The sequence below is a fragment of the Saccostrea echinata genome, unplaced genomic scaffold (genome assembly GCF_033153115.1).
Source record: "Saccostrea echinata isolate AGI-Se365-2 ecotype Australia unplaced genomic scaffold, CSIRO_AGI_Sech_v1 ptg000024l, whole genome shotgun sequence".
NCBI classification, from domain to species: domain Eukaryota; kingdom Metazoa; phylum Mollusca; class Bivalvia; order Ostreida; family Ostreidae; genus Saccostrea; species Saccostrea echinata.
The window spans coordinates 484,507-512,341 of record NW_026889773.1 but is presented as its reverse complement, the minus strand read 5'-3'; the positions used below and the strand labels follow the sequence as shown (position 1 = coordinate 512,341).

At 34.2% G+C, this 27,835-nt stretch overlaps 1 protein-coding gene across 1 annotated transcript in view; it reads left to right on the top strand.

The window, feature by feature from the left end:
* The window catches only part of LOC133191682 (ubiquitin carboxyl-terminal hydrolase 34-like), a 46,746-nt gene that overhangs the window by 10,263 nt on the left and 8,648 nt on the right, over positions 1-27,835 (top strand). The window contains exons 19-69 of the mRNA XM_061327414.1: positions 1,101-1,225; positions 1,490-1,617; positions 1,934-2,023; positions 2,650-2,742; positions 2,901-2,983; positions 3,101-3,255; positions 3,589-3,705; positions 3,884-4,069; positions 4,281-4,484; positions 4,807-5,061; positions 5,183-5,371; positions 7,236-7,364; positions 7,725-7,847; positions 8,109-8,192; positions 8,990-9,076; positions 9,562-9,735; positions 9,938-10,014; positions 10,100-10,143; positions 10,591-10,715; positions 12,003-12,161; positions 12,366-12,482; positions 12,759-12,938; positions 13,187-13,370; positions 13,508-13,737; positions 14,009-14,155; positions 14,866-14,922; positions 15,243-15,320; positions 16,386-16,480; positions 16,813-16,982; positions 17,873-18,035; positions 19,179-19,257; positions 19,385-19,438; positions 19,699-19,824; positions 21,059-21,123; positions 21,764-21,893; positions 22,032-22,097; positions 22,828-22,908; positions 23,105-23,187; positions 23,306-23,384; positions 23,645-23,809; positions 23,990-24,274; positions 24,553-24,597; positions 24,823-24,927; positions 25,066-25,311; positions 25,407-25,439; positions 25,701-25,749; positions 25,882-25,967; positions 26,754-26,837; positions 26,962-27,068; positions 27,216-27,393; positions 27,595-27,752. Of these exons, the coding sequence (XP_061183398.1) occupies positions 1,101-1,225; positions 1,490-1,617; positions 1,934-2,023; positions 2,650-2,742; positions 2,901-2,983; positions 3,101-3,255; positions 3,589-3,705; positions 3,884-4,069; positions 4,281-4,484; positions 4,807-5,061; positions 5,183-5,371; positions 7,236-7,364; positions 7,725-7,847; positions 8,109-8,192; positions 8,990-9,076; positions 9,562-9,735; positions 9,938-10,014; positions 10,100-10,143; positions 10,591-10,715; positions 12,003-12,161; positions 12,366-12,482; positions 12,759-12,938; positions 13,187-13,370; positions 13,508-13,737; positions 14,009-14,155; positions 14,866-14,922; positions 15,243-15,320; positions 16,386-16,480; positions 16,813-16,982; positions 17,873-18,035; positions 19,179-19,257; positions 19,385-19,438; positions 19,699-19,824; positions 21,059-21,123; positions 21,764-21,893; positions 22,032-22,097; positions 22,828-22,908; positions 23,105-23,187; positions 23,306-23,384; positions 23,645-23,809; positions 23,990-24,274; positions 24,553-24,597; positions 24,823-24,927; positions 25,066-25,311; positions 25,407-25,439; positions 25,701-25,749; positions 25,882-25,967; positions 26,754-26,837; positions 26,962-27,068; positions 27,216-27,393; positions 27,595-27,752 (6,352 nt within the window). The remainder of the gene's footprint in view (positions 1-1,100; positions 1,226-1,489; positions 1,618-1,933; positions 2,024-2,649; positions 2,743-2,900; positions 2,984-3,100; positions 3,256-3,588; positions 3,706-3,883; positions 4,070-4,280; positions 4,485-4,806; positions 5,062-5,182; positions 5,372-7,235; positions 7,365-7,724; positions 7,848-8,108; positions 8,193-8,989; positions 9,077-9,561; positions 9,736-9,937; positions 10,015-10,099; positions 10,144-10,590; positions 10,716-12,002; positions 12,162-12,365; positions 12,483-12,758; positions 12,939-13,186; positions 13,371-13,507; positions 13,738-14,008; positions 14,156-14,865; positions 14,923-15,242; positions 15,321-16,385; positions 16,481-16,812; positions 16,983-17,872; positions 18,036-19,178; positions 19,258-19,384; positions 19,439-19,698; positions 19,825-21,058; positions 21,124-21,763; positions 21,894-22,031; positions 22,098-22,827; positions 22,909-23,104; positions 23,188-23,305; positions 23,385-23,644; positions 23,810-23,989; positions 24,275-24,552; positions 24,598-24,822; positions 24,928-25,065; positions 25,312-25,406; positions 25,440-25,700; positions 25,750-25,881; positions 25,968-26,753; positions 26,838-26,961; positions 27,069-27,215; positions 27,394-27,594; positions 27,753-27,835) is intronic.

The window sequence follows — 27,835 nt, the reverse complement described above, 5'->3', positions numbered from 1 at the left end:
TAAGGGTATTTCATTGGAAAACTACTCCGATATAGCCATATGGGTATTAGCCAATCAAATTTCAGCGCATGTGCTTGCACATGTTTTCTACATTGTTCACTTTAATTTTCTTATAGTGTCTCACAATACATACAGTTGTGTTAAATATTAAAGAATTTCATTGAAAAATAAGAGAGATGTAACCCTTTAAATATTAGCCAATCAGAATTCAGCATACGCACATGCAGGTCCTTGCATTCAATTTTGATAGTAATATAATGTAGGAGCTCTATGTGCCTATCCATGTCATAAATTTCATCCTGTTTTGTTGAAAACCAAGGGAGTTATAGACATTTAAAGTTTCAACCAATCAGATTGCAGCACACCTGCATGCGCGTGTTTTCAAGAAATTTCCTATATAACATGTTGTAGCACCTTATAATATATACTTATATTCTAAATTTCAAAGTATTTTGTCAAAAAACAAGGAAATTATTGAGATTTTTGTATCAGCCAATCAGAGAAGAGTGCACGTGCATGCACGTGAGTTCACGCTAATTTGACCATGTTATCTTGTCTAGACTACTAATGTATCTTTATATTTTGAGTTTCAAAGCAATTCATCAAGAAATATCAAAGTTACGGCTTCATCAAGTATATCAGTCATTTCACTCATTGCACGTGCATGCATGTGCGCGCAAAATGACCTTCGTTCCGAACACCTACACAACATGCCTATTAACCCTAAAAAGATTTCATGTCAATCGGATGAGTGGTTCTATGAGAACACTCGCGGACAAAAAAGTACCGGAGAAGAAAGTAGAAAAAAAGAATAATAATAATAATAATAATAATAATAAGAAACAGAGTAAAAACAATATGTTCCCAAACTTCGTTTGGGGAACATAATGAATACAAGGCACTAGCCCCCCCCCCCTTCTTTTTTACATGTATGATCCTATTGTAATGTTACTTTTTAAATTCTTGACGAGTGTAAGGGTTGGTTTTCCTTTCATTTTTGGGCTTGTTTTTTTTTTTCTTCTCATAATTAAAGATATTTTCTTTTGTTTACATTATCCTTTCTTCTCTGCAAAATATTGCTTTTTTTCATGTGTTTTCAGATGTTCTGCACCACCGTACCCCTGCAAAGGAAACCAGCCTGAAGACCTGTTCAGAATTCTCCATTGATAATGTTTGTCAGAAAGGCAACACACTTCTGTGGGACCTGGTACAGGAGGATAACTGCGTAAGTGTCCACTAGACTATTGATGCAGAAATGTGGTGTTAATGTGTTAAATTAATGCATGCAATTTTTTGCAAAGGAATGCAAAGATGTAATTAAAGATCTTAGTATGCAAATACCAATGTACATGTATGTGTTCTTTAAAGCAATGAAATGATTTTATATTTTCATAGATTCTATTTAACAAATTTATTTTAGGTTTGAAAATGAAATGATAATGTAAGTCTGCTTTTGAATATATTGATGTGATTGAATTTGTTTTGACAGAATTTACTGCCAGAGGGACTGGCTAATGAAGCAGAAAAGGCCCTGTGTACCTTAGTGTGCTATTCCACAGATCGCCGAATTCGAAGGAAATTCATAGAAGCATGTATAGAAAACTTAGCTCATAACAGGTACCATATAATTATTCCTTAATTTCTTATGGGAATATTTCATATTGTCTTTAAGCAGGTTTTGGCCATAAAGGCATTGATAATCAGTTGGAATTTGATCTGAACCAATTGCATGAAAATTCCATTTTATTAAAAAGTTTGATTGGGATCTGTGAATAATGATAGATTTTTGTAGTGCTACTGCAAATTTAAAACTGCTTTAAAGGTATATTACCAATTTTGGATATTCATTGAAATTAAACGTTACAGAACAGACGTTTTCCAGTTTAACTTCAGCATAAACTAGACATTTCATTATGTGGTGTTTGTTCATTAGGTCAGTTGTTGTGTCACTGAGACTATTACCAAAAGTGTTCAGCTCTTTCCAGCAGTTCAGGGGTGGGGCAGATACTCATCATGTTACTTTGTAAGTACTTTTATGTGTTATAGTCATTTCATATCATGTTTTTATTAAGAAGTAATACAGTTAAACATAAAACACCATTTATATAATAAATTGATTTTTACAGCAAAGTGATTTTAATTCCCCATAGCCTTTAAACTATATTGTAACTTTACAGATATAATGAATTACATTTATAGCAAAGCAAAATTGTCTATCCCTGGCACTTCTTTATAAGAGTGTTTTACTTTATATGTAAATATAAATATTAAAAATTAAAAAAAAAAATATATGTACATGTATGTATTCTTATTTATAAACACAATGTATTTTTATATCATGAAGTGTAAATTTATATCCATTTTATAGTAGAAGTAGAGTAAAACTTGGTCATAGAGAACTTGGTTAAAAAAAAATCTTGCTCATAGAGAATGTTTAAAATGAATCTTCTAGACAATTTCACCAATTACATGTATTATATGGATATAAAGAATCTTTATTATACTGAAGTAAAATGAAAGGTTCCATTGACATCTTTATAGCGGAGTTTTACTGTATATACATGTATCTTTGTACATACTCAAGGAAAAAAAAATTTGAAGCAAAATAGGAATTTTTTTCCCTATCTTTACCATGAACATTTTTTGTAGATGGGCAGAGAAAGATTTGAACATGATGTCGCACTTCTTCATTAATCTAGTCCATTACACAGAAAAGGTCCAAGCTGGAGAGAAAAATCCAATGTTAGTACAGTACTATTGCCATCCGAGTCTCAGTAATATAAATTGTATTGACTTTCAACTGATACATGTGTTAGAAAGTAGCAAAATGTAAAAAGTTTTATTATGCATCATTGTCTATTTTAGTAGGTCTCTCAAGTTACTTTTCATTTCCATCCTAGGTACAGTCACAAGGAGGAAATTCAAGTGAGGCTGCTGTTTTTAACTTGCGTATTTTCTTCAGTTGTGTCCCCTGATGGATTTCGTAAGTTTCATATTATGTGACTGTCACAGTAAACATGTATTGATGAAATTGAGTTAACTTTTTTTTCTGTAAATGAAGGCATCTGAAGTTGTTTGATAATGAGCTGTACTGTTGTAGGGTTGAATCTGGAACAGGTGGACACTCTGTGGCGATGTGTGGCCCTTGATGAGGAATGTTCTGATGACTGCCTCAACTGGTTCCTCAATCAGGCCAAGAGCAAGGACCATCATGCCCTCTGCCTGGAAACATTTAAACACATATTCTTAGAAAAGGTATTAAACTGATCCCTTCAAAATGTGCAGAGTTACATTTAAAGACTGTGATGTTATTTGTATTTATGACTAGTGTGGAATCATTTAAATTCATAAGAGTCAATGTTATTGGGCAAACAAAATTTTACAAACAAAATGGGGACGTTATTTCGTGGGCTACACATTTATACTGTATAGATTCAATGATTCAAAATGTTTGTAAAATAAATGTTCATGGGGATGTTAATTCATGTGTAAGCGCGACTCACGAAATCCATGAACATAGGTCTCCCACAAACAATGATGATTCCACAGTATTTTGGAGAATTATTAATTTGTTTAATTTACTTCTAGATGCCTCAGCTAAAGGCAGAAACAATGAGTATGGTAGGTCTTAACTTGTTCCAGCAGCTTTCACATCTTACACGAATGGCAAACTCCTCCTTTGATGAGCAACTGTCTGAAAATCAGGTAAATATCTATGTCCTTGACGTACTTTTAAAGTCTGTGAAATACATTGTGGTACATACATACTTAGAACAAGAAAGATGAAGCTTGAAATATGACCAGAAGTTAAAGGATGTCTTTTACAATTCTGTATTTTCTTTCTTTTTCAAAAATTTTGTACACTGTCGGTAATGCTCTGTAGGTGTGTGGTATGGACCAACTTTGGAGTATTGCCTTGAGGGCCAATAACACTGATGTTAGTATGACAGCCATTCAAATCCTCAACAATTATTACATCAACTACGGTAATGGACACCTGGAAAAGGAGGCTGAATTCATACAGCGGTGTATGGACAATCTGACTAGTGCTCTCACTGATATTGAATCTGTAAGTACTGTATTTGTATATTTATCTTGTCCCTTTTTTGATTAATTGAAACAGTTTACCTGAATTTTGTCCTATTATCTAAAATAAACAAACAAATCTGCATGTAACTACTACAAAACATATTGTTCCTCAAATTTTGCATGTTTTTTTCTCTGACATGACTTTATTTTAAGTACTGCATTACAACATCACTCTGTTATCTGGATTTTAGAGTCCAGAGACCCATTTACTGGTAATCCAAAGAGGTCTGGTTCTCCTTAAAAACCACTTAGAGGCCTTCAGAAAACGGTATGCCTACCACCTAAGGAATTGGCAGATAGAGGGGAAGGGGATAAGGAGTCATCAGAGAAACATACAGGAGAAGCAGTCCAGCCCTCTACGTCTGGTGTTACAGCCGGCAGGGATGGCTGACAAGGTTTGTAAAGATGTGAATCTGTGTCTGGTGTTACAGCCGGCAGGGATGGCTGACAAGGTTTGTAAAGATGTGAATCTGTGTCTGGTGTTACAGCCGGCAGGGATGGCTGACAAGGTTTGTAAAGATGTTATGTCAAGAGGTAGACAAGCAATAAATGTACATTGTACATACATGTATATGTTTACCCTAAACATGGAAATTATGACCAAGTGGAAACAATGACGCAGTTGAAAATTGGTACAGTCATTAGGATTTTAAAAAATTAAAAAGATACATTCGCTGTCTTTGAAGTGTGTTTGGTAAATATTTATGCTTCTAACAGACTCAGCTAGAGATGGTGTCCACAGACTTGGTGGCTGAGTTAAGAGCAGAAGTAGCTCGCTGGTGGGATGGTCTTCATAAACAGCAGATGGCACGACACCAGGCAGAGAGTGGTAGTCATGGAAACGCCATGTTGTCTCCCATCCTGGGTGCCATGTTAGGTGATGGACCAATCAGAATGATCACACTGGGGCAAGAACTGACGGTGGACATGGACGAAAAGTCATTAGGAGAGTTACAGTTCAAAGACAACCAGGTAGATGCCTTATTTTGTATGTTGAATATGGTTAGAACAAGAAATGTTTTAAAATTAAAATGCATAAATTAAAACATGAAGATAAAGTAGAATACTGTTAAATTTTTCTGTTACACTTCAGTTGGTGTTTGTGTCAGTGGGAGCAAGTCGTCCTCCACGGAAGACAGATGGCAGTTTGTCATCTTCCAGTCTTCCATGTCCAGTTCCTGAGAGACTACCTGTCATGTTACTGATTAGTGAACCACACTTCAACAAGCTCTTCCTTCTGTTGGAACAACTTGGCAAGCTACAGTTTACAATTCCCACAATGGTGAGGGAAAATGCAAAACTTTATATTATTGATATGCAGTTACTGTAAAACATTAATTTTTTGGGATGAGATTTTCGTGGTTTGAGGAAAAGATATTGGTTCTCTGGGATTTGATTTCATAGTTGAAAATTAAGCCACCACTATAGTTAATGATTTCACAGTATATATTGCACTGACAGGGACCAACCTAGACCCAAACTTTAGGGAGACTTCACTTCTCCCTCAGAGAAATGTAGGGAGAAGTTTTGAATTCTAGGGAGACTTCTTGGCGCACGTGGGAAACACTATGATCATTATTAAACTTTTTAAAAATAAAAAAATTTCATTGTTTATTACTTAAATACATTTCAATAATTTTTTTCTGTATTATTTAAAGATCCTAGTAAAAATGATTAAAAATATTCTTTAAAAAAAAAAAATTATATTTTTCCTATTAAAAGGTATCTAAATATCTAGCAAAATATATAAAACAATAACAATGTAAAAGTTTCTAATTGATAAACTTGTTTATCAAACTTTTTTTCATTTCTTGCATAATAGTATGCACAATTAACTTTTAAATGATTCAAACGTTTTTCTCTCCTCTCAGGGTTAGATTTTCAGGCTCTTGGCATAGTCATAATTTTTTTATTTTCTCTTCAAAATTTGTTTTCAATATTAAATTCTTTCTCTAAAAAAAAACGTTTTGGTGCAACTACTGCATGCTGTTTGAACTAGTTATGTTTATCAGACATGTGTAATTTCTTAGATAGTTGATAACACCACAATTTAACAGTAAAAATATGTCTGTATTCACAGCATGTATTAATTATTTGACAATAAAAAGATCTAAAATCATCTTCAACATCTTCGGCATGACATCGATAGCTGTCCAGCTGTTTTGCGTCTTGTTGTGTATAACTTGTAACAATGGACTTTTTCATACACGGAAGCGTAAAATCTAGAGGAGTTCCGACAGAGTATTCGATGCATTGGTCATTAGTAGCAAAACAGGTGTAAGTGCCCTGCTGTTTCACTTATTTCAGCAGTAATAACACCAGATTTATAAAATAGTGATGATACTACCACGTTTCTTAATAGATTTTTTATGATTTTCAATAAAGGAGGTGCAAATATTAAGGCGACTTAAACTTCTCTTTCGTGATAATTTACGGCGAAGTTTGGGGCTCAAAAGCGACTATTTCGCCTCAGTCGCCCCCTAGGTTGGTCCTTGACTGATGAGCATTTTTTCATTCTACAGTGGATATCAGAGAAGCATTGAGATCTATACATAAATAACTACTTAATGAATAATAAAACAAATTATCTTTATTCTATACCCAACTGTGTATCACTCAGTTTTAATGTTGATTTCACGCAATAGTGTGACATTCTGATCCGACTGTTGGGATTACCACACTGTGGTTTTCTGAATCCATATCACCCCTCTCTGAACCTGATGACGTAGTATGCATGATGTTTTTTCTTGCGTATCAAATAGTTTCTTGAAAAAATTTGTTTTGTTTAAGGGATAAACATTTATCCCAAAAGTTTTCTTGTATTGTATTTTACTAATTATAGCAGGGTATGTAATATGTTGATCATAATAACAGTAACTTGATCTTAAGAGCGGTATCATGTCTGGACAGATGCGGATCATCAGAAACATCTCGTTTGATCTGATGATCCGCACCTGTCAACAAGACGTGATACGGCTCTTCAGATCAAGTTACTGTTATAATAATACCTGTACATGTTTATTTATACCATAATGTTTTACAGTGCACACAGATTTTGATGAAGTTTATAAAAGCTTGAAATTTAATGGATTATTGCAAGTGCTTGAAATGGTTTAAATAAAAGGGTTCAATTTTTTTTTTCACAGGAAAGCCAAGAGAGATGGGGTCTTCAAACAAAAGCCAGGGTGTTGTCTAGAAAGGTGTGGGAGTTACTGATGTTATTACCCACCAATCAGAATATGTGGGACGGCTTTAAGAGTCTGATGTCTGAGGAGGTGTGTATCAGATAGAGCTAGTAATAAGTATTATAATATGTGCACCATTGACATTGACCAGTGCTCAACAGAGATATGGTCATATATATACATGTACATATAAGCGGAAGGGTGAACAAAGTGTTTTAAAATTTCGTACTTATTGGGGGTGATGTAAAAAAAAAATGTATGTAATCTTTTGGGGGGGGTGAGTTAAAAAAAGGAGCATGCCCAACAAAATTAATTTTCAATATTGTTTAGTTATGTAGTTTATGAGATAATTAATTTTCATTTATTCATAAAATAATCAAGTTCATTGTAGAGGAATTGCATGTTGATACATAGAGGTGAATGTTAAAGTACATATATATTTGTTTACAGTGCAATGAGCAAACAGTGACATGGGATAAACTGCTAGATTCCAAGAGCCCACACAAGCTAATGTACTCCCTACAGATTGTAGAAGCTCTCTCCCGGGGAACAAAACATCGGAGGAGGTCCATCGTAAGTACCAGGCTCATACTGGTTTAATTAACTGGACCATTGATTATGGAGCTATCATATTTTAAGGCAAGATACTGTTATTGCCAAGATGGAAGTGTTTCATATGAAGCAGATCAGGTCTTTCTTTGAGTAGTCAAAGATTGGTACTGGTTAAGTAGGGTACCTTTGGAGTACAGATGTGTTAAGACATCTACATAGAGACTTCATTTGTATTGTTACATTTATTCTGTATTTAAGTTTTTGTCTGTTTTGATTTGATAGATGAGGATGGGAGGAGGAGACTCGAGGACCACGAGTACCGACTCGGACTTTGACACTCAGGATGAGGAGATCTGGAGCATGAAGGTTTGTCATTTACAGCTCTGTACTGCTCTGTCCTTGTGAGTTAGTATGTCAGGTGCTAAATGTAAGCTGTAATTTATGCTCTGTATTCCTCTGTCCTTGTGAGTTAGTAAGTCAGGTGCTATATTGTAAGCTGTAATTTACAGCTCTGCAATGCACAGTTTTTGTGAATTAGTAAGTCAGGTGCCATAATGTAAGCTGTAATTTACAGCTCTGTAATGCACTGTTTTTATGAGTTAGTAAGTCAGATGCTATATTGTTATCTGTAATTTACAAGTGATTGATTGATTGTATATTGTTTTACGTCCCATTCGAGAATTTTTCACTCGTATAGAGACGTCACCATATACCGGTGAAGGCCTTCAAATTTTGACCTTTACTCGGTACTCAGGGCCATTGAGCAGTGAGGGATCTTTATTGTGCCAACGCCTGCCGTGACACGGGGCCTCGGTTTTTAAGGTCTCATCCGAAGGACCCGCAACTTTCACTTCAAAGTGCTGAGCGTATGGCGAAGGAACAGTTGCTACCTATTTTTTATCGACTTAGGTCTGTCGCGGCCGAGATTCGAACTCACGACCTCCCGATCACGAGCGCTCTACCGACTGAGCTACCGTGAACGGTTAATTTACAAGTGTGTGAAGGCTACCTTGTTTTTAAAGAAGATTTTAGCTCAAGTTAAATACACATACACTTGTAGAAGGTCCATAATTTCAAGGGAGAATTCTTAAGAAAGTTAAACAGATGATTAAAGTACATAAGAATGAATAAGATGATACACTATATTTCTAACTTGATTTCAGTTCATCTCCAAAGGTGGATTGAAGCACTTGTTAAACATCTTTAAGTCTGGGAGTCTACAAGCACAAGAGGACGAGGCCTGGAGTCAGGTACAGAGATTCACTTACCGATAGCTAGTTGTATTTTTTTTCTGAGTATATATAGGCACTGATATTTATAATTGCTAAGGTACATGTACATGTATGTAAATTATGAAAACTGCTTAGTTGTGAAATTTATTACTTGAAATTTATATAATGAGTGTATCTTATCTGTGTTAAAACTGACATTCATAGATGAAATTAGTATTTATTTTAAAGAGTCTGCATTCAGTAAGACTTTCAACATAAATATATACATGTATAAAGCTACAGTCAACCTTCATTATCTTGAACACACTTGGACCAAGATAAAATGTCAAGATACCAGAGGATTCAAGATATGTATTGTTGTTCAAGTACATAAAGAAAAAAGTGGTTAGGACATTCAAGTTGCTTCCAGATATTCGTGATCTTTGAAATACTGATATTACAGATACTGAACTTCAACTGTATGTAGAAGCATTGAGAGACCTAATGTATAAGATTTGTTTTAGTGGAACCAGGAATGCCTGGCATACCTGTTGCGATTAATTAGCCAGTTTTCTGTGGAACTCTCTGATGCAGAGGCTGGACATGATGATGTGTTTGAATCATATGAGAGCCCCAGGAAGAAGATGAAAAGACACAAGGGAGGGAGTGAGCGGATCATCATCCCCAGGCTTAATCAGGTACAGTTTTCTTCCCTCACAGTCAAACGGGTCTTTGATAATGGAGTGTCTGTTTTGTATTCGAAATTCAATCTTTTTAGTTACCGGTATAAGTACATTTGCATGTACAAAATGTCATTTTCTTTGGTTTTGTTTAAGAAAAGCTACTGTATTCATGTGTATACATATAAATTCAAAATTGACCATTTCTCTGAATTTACAGTCAACTCTGGCCATGTTGAACATTGATTCTGTCCTGAAAATCTTGATGCAGATTCTCTATGATGCAGCAGTGCCCAGGTAATGACAATATGATGCTTAAGCTGAATTTTTGGGCTTTTTATGTTTTGGAATATTAAAGAAAACTAAAATTTCATATTTACAGTGACACAAATCAAGTCCATACTGGCACCTGGGGAAGAGCAGAGGGTGAGACATCAACACATTATTTTTATTTATCTTGAACTTTTTAGTGAATCAAAAATTGAAGAAAAAATAGATTAAGTATAAAAGAATTGAAATTGAAACTGGATTATAAAATGTTTGTGTATGTACTGACATACATGTAATAAGTGAAAAACCTTTAAACACATTGAGTTGTGTACATGAATTTCTTTGGAACTATTCACCAAATTGTAAACTTGATTAATTTATTTATTAGTGGGTTGTCATTTGCAATACCCCCCCCCCCCCCTTCCCCTTTTCAACTCATTAAGTTGTATAATTCATTTTTCAAATGGTAGTAAGTCATTGTTAAAAACATGATTGACTTAAAAATTCAGATACAAGTTTAATGGCAATTTTTCAACAAGATGAAAGATGGATGGTGTACTTGGTATCAGTCCCTATTTACATACACCTTTTTGTTTTGTACAGTGGTGCATTATTCCTTATCTTTCCTTGTATCCTGGGCATATTCCTGTGATGAAGTCAAACAAGCCTTGTGTGCATCCTCCAATTTTGTTCCCTGGTTAAAAAGACTTACTCTTCAGGCTCCAGAGGTAGGTGTTTTCTGGTTATAGATATTCTACAGGCCTCACCAGTAAGGAGTGTTCCCTGAGTACATAGACTCTACAGGCCTCACAGGTAAGTGTTTCCTGGTTATAGATATTCTACAGGCCTCACCAGTAAAGAGTGTTCCCTGAGTACATAGACTCTATAGGCCTCACCAGTAAGTAGTGTTCCCTGATTACATGGACTCTACAGGTCTCACCAGTAAGTAGTGTATCCTGATTACATAGATTCTACAGGCCTCACCAGTAAGTAGTGTTTCCTGATTACATAGACTCTACAGGCCTCACAGGTAAGTAGTGTTCCCTAATCATATGGACTCTACAGGCCTCACCAGTAAGTAGTGTTCCCTGATTACATGGACTCTACAGGCCTCACCAGTAAGTAGTGTTCCCTGATTACATAGACTCTACAGGCCTCACCAGTAAGTAGTGTTCCCTGATTACATGGACTCTACAGGCCTCACCAGTAAGTAGTGTTCCCTGATTACATAGACTCTACAGGTCTCACCAGTAAGTAGTGTATCCTGATTACATAGATTCTACAGGCCTCACCAGTAAGTAGTGTTTCCTGATTACATAGACTCTACAGGCCTCACAGGTAAGTGGTTGATAATTTTAGAGACTACAAGCCCAAAAGGTAAGTAATATTCCTTGGTTCTAGAGACTCTATAGCCTCAGAGTTAAGTATTTCCTGTTTAAAAGTGGTTATATAGACTCTAGGGGTCCCACAGGTCAGTGTCCAATGATTATAGAGACCACAGCCCCCAAAGGTAAGTATTATTTCCTGGTTACAGAGACTGCAGACTCCAGAGGAACTGAAATTTTTTTCTGCTGTGACTCACTCTTCAGGCTTTTAAAGTACTGTATACCTTATATTTTGAGATTTTATCTTAGGCTTCTGGCTCCTGGGATGTCAGGTTTAAAATTGTGTGCAATTCACTTGAAGTTACATGTAGTGTTGTATCAAATGCTGACTTATTTTGGCTTCAAGACAAGATTGCAAAGGAAGTTTTCATATTAAAAGAGTTTTTAAATGCTTATCTTTATACATGTTCATCAAATGAAATAATTATAAATGTATAATTAACTCTACCTTTTATTGTAATGCAGTGATGAAGTTTTAAAGATCATCTATTGGTAAAGGGAACAAAAATGTTGATATATGAACAAATAACAAAAGATCTTTTGGGTGGGTGATTAGGGAGGGGGTTGGGGGTGGAGGATGTTTATAATAGTTTTGAGACTTACCATGTTTGATAATCTGATACCTTTCAGCCATTTGTCAGACGAGAAGCTTGTATGGGCCTATATCGTCTATGCTTAGGGAAGACGGCAGATGGAAAGACAGGATACACCCTGTTGTTACCAACCTTAGCCAGTCTACTGAGCTTCCTGGAGGATGCATTGTCCATAAAACCGGTGAAAAATCTGGAGGTAAGTCCTGTCTTAGTTTATTTTAAATAGTTAATTTTTGCAGCAGAATTTTAACAATTTGTAATTTTAGGGTAGATGTAGTGTAAATGTTCTTCTTTAATAACAGAAAAAGATTTATGACTAGCTGCATGTACATATATCTGCACCTAGACATCTATTTACCCATGTATTTTGACATACGTGTAGGAGGGTAATTGTTTGTAGGTTGAGGGTTTAAAAGAGAAAGAAAAGGAGCCTCCAGGCCCTGGTTGTCGGGACTATTTCTGGCTAGTGTGTCGATTTGTAGATAGCATATCTAAGGATGACGCGAAGTCTGACTCAGTAAGTAACGAACATACATGTTGGACTGATTTTGGTTTTTTCCCCCTTTTACCAAATAATTCATATAGTTTTTTCAACTGAATTTTTACATAACTTGTAATGTCTGTGTTTGTGCCTACACATCACATACAGGTATAATTGTGCACAGAGTAGCAGTGTGTCAAATCACAAGGAAAAACAAACAACATGCATGAATTGCCATTGAATCCAGTGCTAGTTCTGATTCACAGTGTTAGCTATAAACATTTTCTGTACATGTACATGTCTCTCCTTCAGCAGGACAGCATTGTAAACCTAAACCAGCTGGCCAAACAAGTGTCCCAGCATGTACTGGACCGTCCATTTTATGAGACTCGACATGGATTCGAAGAAGACGATGGCTTAATTGGTATTCTGAATCTCTGTACAGCTGTGATCAAGCACAAACCCCCATTTAAATCCTCTCCAGAGGGCCAGGTAATAGTTAATAGATACAAATGAATAAATAAAATTGTACTTTATTTGCCTGTAAATTTCTTTTACTTCATTGTAAAATTCAAAGGAACATCTAATGTGAAATTTTCCTAGTAATATAGAAGACCTGCTTAAGAAATTTCTGTGAAAACACGGGAGTAGTAAATTACATTTATTTCATGTAAAATGCCTTTATTTACATGTATATACATGAACATGTGGTTAATACTGAAATTTAACATTTCTGCTAGAAATTTTTGGATGAGGTTTTCTGGCTTTTGTTTGCTCTTCCCTCACCAACCAAGCGTTACCTTCCAAAGTGTAAAAGTCAAACATCCCGGTCATCTGCTTATGATCTACTGGTGGAGTTTGTCAAGGGCTCTGTTGAGAACTACCTGATTCTGCATAAAAGGATGATGCAACAACACACGAAAGGTTGGCAATGGAAATAATTTATTTATAGATACAATATATATACATGTATTTTACTAAAGCCTTGAATAATTACATGTATTTCTTCACTGTACTCGGCTGTAAACCAATAGATGTACATGTACTGTAAATAATTTCAGATTCCCATGCCCCATACTTGTGGGACTACTGGCCACATGATGATGGGCGTTCCAAATGTGGCTATGTGGGACTGACGAATCTGGGAGCCACCTGCTACATGGCCACCTGTATGCAGCACCTGTACATGATTCCTCAGGCCCGACAGTCTGTCCTACAGGCCAAGTGTCCTAAGACAAACCTGTATGAGGGCACATTAACAGAGCTCCAGAAAATGTTTGCCTATCTACAGGTTAGGACTGTGCTGTCCAAAATATCAATGCTGTATATTAGAGGCATCCATATTTTATGGATAAACTAATTTTGAATGCAAGCATAAGTACTTAAAGGTATTTTAAATATTATGGGTGTTAGTAAGTGATACACTATGCTTTTGAAAATGGATGATAAAGATTGTTGAAATATACATTAGACCTCATGCATTTAAAATACCAGTATCCTATACATTTATATAAAAATGTTGTAATGACATACATGTATACATGTATATTTTTTCCAAACAGGAAAGTGAGAGAAAGGCATACAACCCCAGGAGTTTTTGTAAGACTTACACAATGGACAAACAGCCACTGAACACAGGTGAACAGAAAGACATGACAGAATTCTTCACTGATCTCATCAGCAAGTTAGAAGAAATGTCTCCAGATATGGTATGTGCTAACTTCCTGCTAGATTAAATAAAGGAGCTGGTTAAAACTTTAAATTTGGGAAGTACATAAAGAGGATCCATAAATTGTAGTAATTGACAAATGTATTACCAGCCTCTGGTTTATATCTGCTTATTTTCACAATTGTGGATGTTTTCTGGGTCAAGAAACTCAGATGTAGTCAAGATGGGCTTATAAATGTAATATGTTGACTGTCCAACCGTTAGGGCGAGCGCAGATATATTTCACAATTATATTCCCTGAGATGAGATCTTTCTTTGGGTCTCTTCAAACCGCACGTGACATTTGGTAAGTCTTGACTCTGACATCACATGACGTCGTATTTAAGTTGCATTACCAAATTGAAGCCTGAACAGTTTTAATGAAGAATGTTTAATCTACTGTTTTTCTGCAATATCCATAAAATCAATGTGATTTTATTTTTTGTTGAAGTTTTGTTGCTACCGCGAAAATGTAGTTTGCAGCCAGATGCAATTCGCAAAGCATTATGGGACCACAGATTACTGTGGAAAAAAATTTGTTTGGATCAATGTGCAAAGTTCAAATTTTCTCTTCGCCCATGCATTGCTTTAAGAGCTCGCAGTGACGAGCGGAGCTTCGCGCTGCGCTCGCTATTAATAGAGTTTGCTACAGCATATAAGTTAATGTGTTTGCAATGAATACTGAATATTCTCACACATACTTCATTTCAGCACACACTAGTGAAGAATCTGTTTGGAGGTGTCCTCACTAACAATGTAGTGTCCTTGGTAAGATTTTATTGAAATCAATATCTTTATCAAAAGCTTAAACAAGTGGGCTTAAAAACAACGTTCTATGTAAGATTTTGTTTCTACTTGATGAGAACTTGAGAGAACCATGCTAGTACACACCTAAGAATAAAATTACTGATATATTTATGAGTTCAAGCCCCTTTAATTCACAGAATTACATGTCATATACTGTACTTCATTCCAGAACAAATTTTATTTTGGTATTAGAATAAAGAGATGTTGATACATGTATTTGTACAGTTAGTTATGATTTTCTACCCTACCTACATGTATTACATGGAATTTTCTTCTTTCAGGACTGTCCCCATGTGAGTCGAACTCTAGAGGAATTCTATACAGTCCGTTGTCAGGTCACAGATATGAAGAACCTTTATGTAAGACTGGGAATTGTCTCATTATTCTTTCATATTAAATACTAAAATCTTATTGGTTTAGATGCATTTAACAATTTGTAATGTTACCCTGAGCATAAGCAACACCCTGGGCGAAAGGTAACACAGAGGTAATGTCACATGCATGTAATTTATATGAGTATGGTTTGTCATAGATTTTTCAAAATGTTGTATGTTTGGAAAAAGCCAAATAAATCAGTCAAAGCTTGTGTCCAATATAAGGGTTGACTGAAAAACATAGACGACTTTGGAGTGCAGAATTAATGAAACCTCAGATAGTAAAGACTCTCTGAGTACTGTATAGTGGGTTTTCTTGGCGGGTGTAAAATTTGGCATTTTGGTTTAATTTTGGGTTAATTTATTTTAGAGAACAAAGGATTCTAATGCTTTGCATAAGAAGACTAAGAAGAATACTGAATATTTTAGCGATTAAAATTTTAGCTACTACCAAAACGCTCAAATAAGCCAAAATTAGCACCCCCACTAAAATAACCCACTATACGGTATCTCAAATAAAAGAGAGGTCAGTGAATTATTTCAAAACTTTATTATTGAGAAAAACAGAAGAGAGTTTGAAAGCCATTTAAAAAGTGAACTATGATTAATGACAATCTCTGAATTTTTTGTTGACTTCATATTTCAATGAAATACATGTATCCAATATAATGAATTAATAATACGTTTTTGAGGGTAACAGTTGAAATTGACATTCCAATAGAAAACCATTGTCAATTGACGTGGGTGAAATTGGTTGGCAATGATTTTCTCTTGGGGTGTCAATTTCAACTGTTACCACTGTTTACTCATGACACTGAATTACCTGATAGATGGATGTCCACACATTGTGTTGTGTGAAACCCATTTCATTAAACACCATAGATTTGGCTGAAGTGAATATTACAGTTTTGCATCAAGTGTTTACATTTATTAACGGATATGATTACCCCAAATTCTTGATATGGCATTTAGCCATTTTTTGCATATAATTTATTTTAATCAGTGCTTACATTGTAGTAAGATCTTCATTCTATCATTAACTTTTAACAGGAGTCTCTTGATGAAGTGACCGTAAAGGACATGTTAGAGGGTGATAATATGTACACTTGTTCGAAGTGCCAGAAAAAAGTTCGAGCTGAGAAGAGGTAAATTATTAACAGTGTGAATACTTTTTATATGAAATATTTTCTGTAGATACTTTAACAAATAAATGATATAATGTATCCATATTGGCATTATCATTATGAAAACTTTGTATTAGAGGAGTGTTATGTAGATTTTTCAGGTAAAAAAAATTAAATCTGCCCACTTGCCCCAATTTTAAAGCAAATTAGGAAGAGACTCTAAAATTTAAATGTATATGGCCTAATTTACATGTATCAGTTTAGCATAAACAGTGTAAAGTAGTTTATACCCAACAATTGTGAGGGATTGAATAATGTAAATTGAGAAGTAAGGTTTTGTTTTCCTGTTACAGAGCCTGTTTTAAGAAATTACCCAGGATTCTCTGCTTTAACACAATGCGGTACACTTTTAACATGGTGACTATGATGAAAGAGAAAGTAAACACTCATTTCTCCTTCCCCCTCTGTCTGGACATGTCACAGTATATGGAGAAAAACCTGATGGGGCCAGACAAACTCAGAGGTGAGGCTGCTGTACTTTAGAAAAGTTTCTTTTTTTGTTTTTTGATGGAATTAATTATGTGATGATTTATAAAAGTAGCAGATATAAATTTTATATAGAGATAGAAATTTTAATTTAATTTGAATAAATCTTAATGCTTTTAATAGCAGATTTTTCTTTAGTTCAGATAAAATGTATATTGTTCAATATTTACATTTGCAAATGCTTTCCTTTATATATAACGCTATTGAAAGCATTGTGTATCTATATCCATATAAATATGGGTTCCTCACGTCATATACGTTCAACGTAATTTCTCAGTGACGTCATAAAGGGTCAACGCACAATCAATGAATTAAACATGTGCAGTTGAGTTTGAAAACCAAAACACTTCACACCTTAAAAATTATAATCAGGCAAATATAAAATATAGATGAGTCACAAATGTAAATATAAGTAATAAGGTATCATTTTTAAACATCTATCGGGATATAAATATGGGTTGGTACGAGATCAAATTTACAATAAAGCCCTTTGGGCTTTATGGAATTTGATCTCGTGACCAACCTGTATTTACATGTATAACCCAATAGATGTTTAAAATTTATACCTTATTTCTTAAATGCACTCGATCAATAATATGTGTCGAATAAATAACATGCTTAGCAGATTTTTCTTTGGTTCAGGTAAAATGTATTTTGTTGAGACACTATTTTCCATTATGAATTTTTTTTAAGGTATGAAATGTAACTATCAAGAAGTGCATTGTTATTCACTAGAATTAGTCAAAGCATTCTATTACATGTATATACATGAAAATTTGAAAGCAAAAAATTAATATATAGTTTATAAAAGCTGTAACATGTTATTTCAAGTTTTAATGTGTGTATTGTTATGTACCCTGTGTGTAGATGATGATGAGGATGACAAGTTTCTGGTTCAGAGTGAAGAAGACGATATTTTTGAATACGAGTTGATTGGGGTGACGGTTCACACGGGAACAGCTGACGGCGGCCATTATTACAGTTTTATACGTGACAAACTTCATAAATCAGAGAGTGGGCAGGATAAATGGTACAGTAAAATTGTGTAATCCGGACACCACTGGTTCCATAGAAATGGGCCGGATTAGACAACATTTTGTAGTAGACAACATTTTAAATATTAAAATGAATTTATTGAAAGGGACTTAATGTTTACATCATATTAGGCAAGATTACTACATGTATAACTCTAAGAAATGGGGCAAATAAAAAAAGAAGAAGACTATTTTGTGCACATGTATTTAATGCAACCCAGCAATATTTAAATTGAAATCTTATTAATTTTGTAAATACAGTGCTTCCCCATTATAATTCCCCTGTTTTAATGCCAACCACCCCAAAGAATAAAAAACATTCACATGGTCACCACAAAAATTACTATTGTTTTAGCTATAAGTACTTCGTTTATGATTAATTATAATATTCATACAAAAATGCAAGTAGAAAATTTTCGGCATACTTGTAGGTTAATGAAGTTAAGTAAACAAAATATCATTTGTAAAGTTTTTCAAGCAACTTGACTGGGTAAATACTTCCATAGATTTTTTTTCATTGCTTTTTTTATCCTGATAGTGAAATAAAATAAAGGAATAGGTTGTTATTCCATAACTTTTCTATACTATCTTTCAAAGCAATTGTAACTTTCTTCTAAAACTTCCAGTCCATATGATAATCAGTTAATTAACAATCAGCTGTTGTACCTAAAAGTGACTTGAAATTTACATAAACATTCAATTACCCGGTAGCCTACATGTATTTATGATTTTACAGGCAGGTAAGGATTAACTCTGTGTTAATATGGACGGACATGTGGATAAAAGCTTGGTGTTATTTTTACCTTTAGACTTCGATTCATCAAGAGTAAAATATAAAAGAACAGAACTTGTAAATACTTGAACTGGGTACTTGCAAAGTTTTTCTTACAAATAAAAATCTGTCAAAATATGAAAAGCCAATAAATATTTCAAACTCCTTTTTGGTAATAAATTTTGTCAAATATTCTTTATGCCAAAATAACCTGAATGGCGATGTAGATGTATGGTATTTCAACTACTATCGTTTACATCCTAGGCAACCATTCTGAGTAAATAATGGATTACTAATACCTTCAGCAACTTTGAAAAAATGTGTGAAAGTGATAAGACCTTCTCAGTTTCTGTTTTCTTCATTGTAGGTATTTATTCAATGATGCTGAAGTAAAACCATTTGATCCAAGTCAAATTGCATCGGAATGTTTTGGGGGAGAGGTCACAGTATGTAATGTTTTCAAATTTTATTTTATTGATTTGGAAAGTAAATTGACTTCATAATTTTAAATAATAAATATCAATAATTGTTGTAAATTGATAATTTATATTCTAAAACTTGTGTCTGTTTCAGAGTAAAACATATGATTCTGTCACAGATAAGTTCATGGACTTCTCATTTGAAAAGGTAATTTTTTTATGTGGATAGTTTGTTTTTACAAAGTACATACTGGTATTTTGCATTCTTTTTTCTATATTTATCAGATATTACTTCCCTTCCCCTCATTCAACTGACTGATTAGGATCATGTTTTGATAAACCTGTTAATTTTTTGGTTGGGTCATTTTGGGGGATATTGTTTTTGTCCTGTCTGACCATCTGTCATTCGGTATTTTGTATCTAAATTTTATTCAGTATTTTGTTTCTAAATTTTAATGATTTTTGCAGACAAATAGTGCATACATGTTGTTTTATGAGAGAAAGCCTCTTGGTAGTAGAGCTGAAGAAGTCCGAATCATAGAGCAGGAACAACCAACTAAATTTAATTTTGAGTTGACCAAGGAATTAGGAGAGGTAACTGTCTACCATCTTGTAAAACATGACAATTTTAATGTAGGTAACATTTTGCTAAATATTTCTCATGATTGTTATCACAAGAAAGCAAGAAAATTTATGTTATTGTACAGAAAGTACAAATACACATGTATATTCATCAGTGTACATGTTAGAATCAGGAATCTGATATTTAAAGTAGAAAATGCATGTATGCTGTTCATTTTTAGAGATGCATGTTTCATAAATGCACAGTCACTATATAATTACATTGTTTTTGTCAATAATGTATTGAATATGATAAATTGTAGAATTAATCATCATAAATGAGCATTATTATGACGTCGAGCTCTTGGAGCTCGAACGTCATCTAGCAAGCGCCCAGTTGAAATCGCGACCGGATATGTACGCGACCGAATGTGTCAGTCGATGCATCCGCAATAGAAAATAGCAATAGCTATAAACCAATTTCTTTGAAAACGCTCAAAATGAATAATACCTTGAAAATAAAATTGCATCAATTATATCTGCAATTAATTCTATTGCAAAACAACAATATTATGTTTTATTCTCACATAAGAAAAACGTGATGGTTGTTGCGGATGAATTTCTACACAAAGGGTGCGTTGAATGACATGAATAACATTTCGGAACGATAACCGTGTAACATAAACAACACAACAGGAGGTAAAATAATTACAAAATTACATAAACACGAATACTACAAGACTAAAAAGATTGAATTTCTAAATCTTAGCTTTACTTATACAATCTTCTAACCAACTCTATCCTAAAAACCGATGATATTGACCAGTATTACTGTATTTCTCCATTTCCTCCATTTCCCAGTATACCGTATACCACGCCCGATCGTAACTCGATCGTAATTGTAGCAGAACAGAGTCTTGGTTGTAGTTTAGATGCAATCAATAATACAACGCTTTGACATTGGCAATTAGAAAAAATATTATATAAATTCATGAAATCCTTCATAGTTCATAATTGACTGAAAAGAATATTTGGCATGAACATGTTCGACGGTGTCTGGTCAATTCGAACCTTGCTCCATTCGGACCATGACATAAGGCCCCAGACTGTAATTGTGATATTTTGTTTAAAACTATTTTTTTATTATATCTCCTGAGTCACTCACTTGACTTATCGCTATCTTCAAATTCAAAATTATCTTTTGAAATTGCTTTTCTTGTTCGACGTCATTGAAGCCTTTCAGGCTTTTGATTTTTTTATTTTGCAGTGGATATGGCAGGATAACACACAATTCCTGCAAGACAACAACATCTTTGAGCACACATATTTTGGGTAAGATTTACTGTGGAAATATGAGTGTCTTTTGTAGAGTTGAAGAAAATGTTTATGTTCCAGCATTTTGTTGATGTTGGATAAACTGTACAAATATTACAAAGTCTGGAAAATTTTCATATTTTAACCAATAACCCCAAAGTTTTCTCCAGGGGGTTAAGTTTGTTTTCTACGTGTATGCTTGTATATGCTTGTGTATGCATGTATATATTTTATCAGTCGTGCATTTGTTATTACTTAGCTTGCTTCTTACGTGTTACCATGTATACTTTGCCTATCTCCAATGCTCTGGAGATAGATCAGTTTAATTAACGCACTGTAAGTCAGTTGTCAGTCCCCATGATCCAATATGTGTTTTTGTGTATAATAAACTTTGTAACTATAACATTGTTGAGTTTTATATAAACTGAATTATTTCAAGTAGTAGAGTATTATAAATAAAGATGGGAGCTTTTCTCTAACAAATAAAATTAGTATAGACCCTTCAGTGTCTTAAAGTAGACTGGAAGAGTTCAATTACAGTGCGTTGTTATTTTGTGAATTTTTAGAATTACAGAAGAGTAGTACATGTATTTTCTTTGTCAAGATTATTGATTGCTGCTCTATAAAATTAACAAGTTAAAATGTTTTTATTTTGCAGGTTTATGTGGCAGATTTGTGGCTACATTCCTACAACTCTACCCAAAGACCCAGAAACTCAAGTATCACTCAAAGCTGCCCAGCTCAGCACTTCCTTTGTTCTAGAAACATTGATCCACTCCAAAGAAAAGGTAAGTACTGCTGTGTATCTGTTTATACATGTGTGGGGGCGATGTTGTCATTTTATGCTTCAGGTATTTTTGAATGCATCAGTTTGATTACTGCATTAGAAATTGATTTGCAGTAATTAACCTAATTTTCCATTTCAGCCCACAATGTTGCAGTGGATTGAGCTTTTAACAAAGCAGTTTAATTCATGTCCAGCTGCTTGTGAGGTATGTGCATTATTTTTCTTTAAATCTCATGAAATGAAATTACTTCAGAGCAATGTGCATAGGTGAAACTAATAACTAAAATGTATTGGGTTTATGAAAAACACTTTTTCAGGACAGTAACATATCTTTTTACACGCACAGCTGATATATTTTTAGATGTGTGTAATAATATCAATTTTTTGTAAATTTCAGTTTTGTCCTTTTAAGTTTGCATGAACCAATGACTATTTCTTTAAAGACATGCATTTGTTCATCCCTGAATCTATACTTTTCAAAAGTTTTGTCCCTTGGCCGCCATCTTTAAGAAAAAAGCCAATAAAATTCTCACAGTAGCCTTTGTTGTTTTCTGGTCTGTAACATTGTTTATTCCATTGGCCTCCCCCCCCCCCTTTTTCTAAATATAGTCTTTTGCTATAGTAAATTTGCTAGCCCCCCCCCCCCTTTTTTTGTTGAGTACTGGCAAATTCCAGGATTTGAAAAAAGTACCAAGAAGTAGGTAATAGAAAAATACAACTTAATACAGCAACTCCCTTGCGAGTAGATAAAAATGAAGTGCTGTATTGTGTTCAGTGATTCTTTATTAGGCATTAAATATACTTGAGTAGGGTTTAATTTGTAATACAAGTAACAAAAAATTGCAAAAAGTATATATCCAGAACATACCGGTACATATAGCTGTAGTAGTACCAGTCTTTTTTGGTTTGAATGACATGTAATTTTTATTTTTCAGTGGTTCCTGGACCACATGGCAGAAAGTGACTGGTGGCCACAACAAATCCTCATTAAGTGTCCTAATCAGATGGTCAGGCAGGTCAGTACAGCTGACTAGTTGTAAAAAATTTTAAAAAATGAACAGCTGAAAAAGTTTGGGTATTTCAACATTGTATGCTTGTGTTTGTACATTTAATACTTGAAGTTGTTAAATAATTTGCTTAATCCTTCTACATGTAGTCTATAGTTGCTAAATTTTTATTGATAAGTGCAAAACTAAGAGTATTTGTTTTCAGATGTTCCAACGCTTGCTAATACATGTCATATCACAACTCAAACCTGCTCATGTAGATTTGTATCTTCAACCACTAATTGAAAGGTAAGTAGTAAATTTAGGAATTTAAATTCATTATTTAAAAATAAGTTAAATTTCAAATACTAGCCAGAGCTCATGTACATGTATCAGAGATTTAAAAACAGTATTGATATTTTTTCAGTGATGATGGTGAAATAGATGTATTAGAGCTGGGAAGTAAATCTTGTGTGACAAGGTTCATAAAAAAGATGCTCTCTATTGTAAGTCACTCATGCAATTTGAGAAATTCCATAAACATAAACGTCATTGTAGAAACCTTTACATGTTCCCTTGGCTAATGAAATTAAAGTTTGTTCAATAGTTATATGGTGAATATTTACCTATGAAAGATTTTTCTTCGTTTTGATTTTAACAAGGATTTTCAAAAAAGGAGAACTTGAAAGGACCCTATTTAAAAAATAAGCATCTCTTGAATTTGCCTTAATCTCTGTAAGATTTTATTAAAAATTATCTTGACCAGCTGGATCATGGTGTGAGGCCTCACAGTAAATTTCTGACAGAGTATTTTGCCTTCCTGTTGGAGTTTGCTAAGATGGGAGATGAGGAGAGTTTCTTTTTGATCAATGTGAATGCCATATCTACAATGGTCAACTTCTATCTGGGCCAGAAGCAAGCAGAAACCTATGTAATTATCACTCTTATTTAGGATAAGAAACCATAGAATAGTAGAAAATAGATTTTGACTCAATGCCAATAAATTTTGATTTGTCAATGCTTAATTTGCCCTCAAAGTTATAGTAATACATGTTCCTGTAAATCTTATAACTACATGTAAATTACACATACAAGTACTTATGTTGACCAGGTGGAGATTCCATCGGATGATGAAGAAGAAGAAGTTATCACTATCACTGAGGAAACTTACAAACCAATGTCCCTGGAGAAAATGGTGACTCTAATTGCCATACTGGTGGAGAAATCAAGGGGAGAGAACAACCAACTGCACATATCAGACAAAGATTACACGGCTATCATTGGGGGAAAAGGATTCCCCTTCCTTTTTAACCAGATTCGGGACAGCATTAATGTCAGACAGACCTGTAACCTTTTGTTCAGCCTTAGTCGATGGAACGAACAATTGGCCATTGCTGTTTGTATTTTTTTTCTTATAAATTTTAGCTAGAAAAGCAACTGATTTAGTACTAATTATCACAGTTCTAATTGCTTAATGTGCCATGTCTCAAGCAGTCTTAAAAGCAGGTGCTTCTGAATAGTTCAGGGAGGGAACTAATGCTATGTATTTGATTGATCTGAACAAATTGTCTTGTTAAATTAAAGTCACATTAAATATGAGATTTACAGCACTAAAGCTTGAAATTAATGAAGTTGTCATGCTCTTTCTTACTTGATTCATATATACTTTTTCAGTTGGTTCAGATGGTTTTCAATGCTATTAAGAAATTGAATTTCGAGGTAAGGGACTCAAAGTTTCATTCCGTAACTTTCACATCTTTATATAATATGTTGTTCAATATCAATGATTATTAGAGTCAAACAAGTAACTAGCTGTGGATAAAGATGTACCAATCCATAATTTAAAGTAAACATTTTTTTAATTTTAAAATGAATTTAATGCTTTCAGTTTATCTTTATCTGAGATGTTGGAGTTTTAATGCATGAAAGATTTTCAATTTTCAGCACTCGCAGCCATTTTTCAAGCTGATGTCGATGTTGGTGGAATTCGGAGCTGGTCCCCCAGGCCTCCCTCCTTTCACTCAATATGTACTGCAGAAATTCTGGGAGGTACATAGCAAACTGTAGTAAACTGTATTACACATGCAAAATGATTGTGAAGTTGATTTTGGAGTTTTGTTATTAGACATACTTGTACTTTGAATATAAGGACAATCATGACCTAATTCTCTATAAACTATGTTTCAGCTGACAAAGTGTTGCCCTCAGCCCTGTCTGGAGTGGATGGCTGCACAAGTGACCAGAAACAGACTGGCCAGTCAGTGGGTCCTGAGTCAGATGGACATCTGGGTAGAGCCTTATCTCCTGGCCAATAACAATGCCAGAGTGAGGAGTGCTGCTGCCTGCCTACTGACATCTCTTGTACCCAGCAATCACTTCAGAAACACCTTCAGACAGACCAGGAACCTCCTCAGTCCACATAAAGAAATGACCGTATGTGTGTCATTAGACATTTTTTAAAGAAATAAATGATTTTTTTCTGTTGTCCTTTTTTTGTTCATGTTAATTATTATTTCTTTAAATTTCAGATGTCAACTGAGGCCATTATTGTGCTCCATCAGGTAATGATGACGTTTCCTGATTTGTATATATATCCAAATGTACTTCACATAACAATAAATTGATCAAGACAAATGATACTTCCTTATACATTAAACCATATATTCTGCTGCAAGAAGTTGACAGATCAAGTTTAACATGTGCTATGTTTTTTTGCAAGAACAGATAAAGTTGCACTTGTATATTTTTGGAAAGCATTTTAAAGTCACAGTTGAGAAATTATTATCTCCTAAAATGTTGTTACATGTTTTTTTTTTCCCCAGATATATGAACATCTGCTGAGTCTTTTGGTGAGAGCAAGGCTTTATGCAGGTAATTTTATTCAAATAATATTATTAAGCAACATACATGTAGAAATCATGTAGTAGCTTCAAGAGTTATAGTGAGGTTTTCTTGTATGGTTTATAAAAAACATGTTTTTGACTATATATTTTACTGTTTCAGATGCTCAGAATCATGGAACTACAAAACTGATCAGTTATTTTGCTGTACTTACATTTTGTTTGATCTCAAAAACAGAAAAACTTATGGTAAGTTTTACATGAGCTTATGTACATGTAATTAATGGTAAGTAAATTGGAAAAGTCATATAAACAGTTGTGTATCATATACTAGTACATTGTAAATATTATTATTAGTCCCCTACCGGTGAAACCGGAGGGGACTATAGGTTTCCTCTGAGTCTGTCCGTCCGTCTGTCCGTCCGTCTGTCTGTCTGTCTGTCTATCCGTCTGTCTGTCTGTCTGTCCCTCTGTCTGTCTGTCAGTCTGTCCCACTTGGTTTTCCGCACTTTTTTCCTAAACGCTTGCAGATATTGAGCTGATTTTTGGTATGTGAGTGTATCTTGATGAGTTACAGATCAAGTTTGCATTTCGTTCCGCATCATTGATTTTTGACGGAATTACGGCCTTTTCAATTTTTATGGGTTTTCCGCAATTTTCTTCTAAACGCTTGTAGATATTGAGCTGATTTTTGGTATGTGGCTTTACCTTGATTAGTTATAGATCAAGTTTGCATTTCGTCCCGTTTCATTAATTTTTGACGGAATTATGGCATTTTCAATTCTTACGGGAACCAGATTACACTTGCCGGTAGGGGACTAGTATTGCTAATGCAATACTCTCAGAATGCTTGTTTTAATTCTTATTTACATGTAAGTCACCTGAATCAGTTGGGTAACCTGTTACTATGCATATTATGATGGATTTACTTGGAAATAAAAAGTGTCTTCATTTGAAAAAGAGATTGAAATGTGCTTCATATCAATAGTAACTTGTAATATATTGTTAACAACATCTTTCTTTTTTTTTTATCAGTTTAACAAGTACTTCCTAGATCTCTGGAACTTATTTCAACCTAAACTTTGTGAACCGCAGATTTCCATGCATCACAACAAACAGGTAAAGAAAAGAAATAAAGTTCTTATTTGTTATTATTATTGATTATTTACATATATCATCAAAATTAGCCAATATCTGATGGAACTGATCATCTCTTTAAGTTTAAGAATTTTTTTTCTTGTAGGCACTTCTATTTTTCTGGTACCAAGTGTGTTTGGATTGTTCAGAAAATATCAAATCCATTGTGAGCAATGCTAGTGTGTGTAAACAAATAGCATACAATTACATTCTGTAAGTAAAATTGAAGTGCCCTCTTGTGAATAATTTAGGAAAAAATTAAATTCATGCATTGAATAGTAATACAGTAACATAAATTATTATTAACAAAACAGCATGCAAATGAAGCACTTGTGTAAGCATTTCTTATTTCAAACACAGAGCAGACCATGATGACCAAGATGTAGTGATGTTTAATCGTATCATGCTGCCGTCATACTATGGCTTGTTGAGGATGTGTTGTCAGCAATCTCGTACATTTACACGACAGCTAGCACAGCACCAAAACATCCAGTGGGCTTTCAAAAATATTTCCTGTCACCCAGCACAGTATACAGCGGTAGGATGGAGTTCATATATATTCATGTAGAATTCAAATTCTCCAATACTTATTTTGCCCTTTAACATGTTGAAGAAATATAGATCTTAACTTGCATATATATTAAGGCTAACTCAAAAGAATGTGATACATGATTGATCATTTTAAAAAGTAAAAACTTCAAAGAATTGTGAAAGTTAATATTGAAATTGACTTTTACAGGCAGTGGAGGAGCTGTTCAAGATGATGAAACTAATGGCCACAAAGTACCCTGATAGCTCAGAGGAGGAGATTCAGGCTGTCAATCATTTTAAGCGGACCACGATTCGCCTGTACCTTGATTTCCTGGATGCTCGCTCAGGCTGGCAGACTCTTATCAGGTTTTGTTTTTTTTTGTGCAACTTATATAATGCCCTCTGCAAACAAAGTCTGTAGAAGGAAGGGGTTGTAAAGATACAGTCTT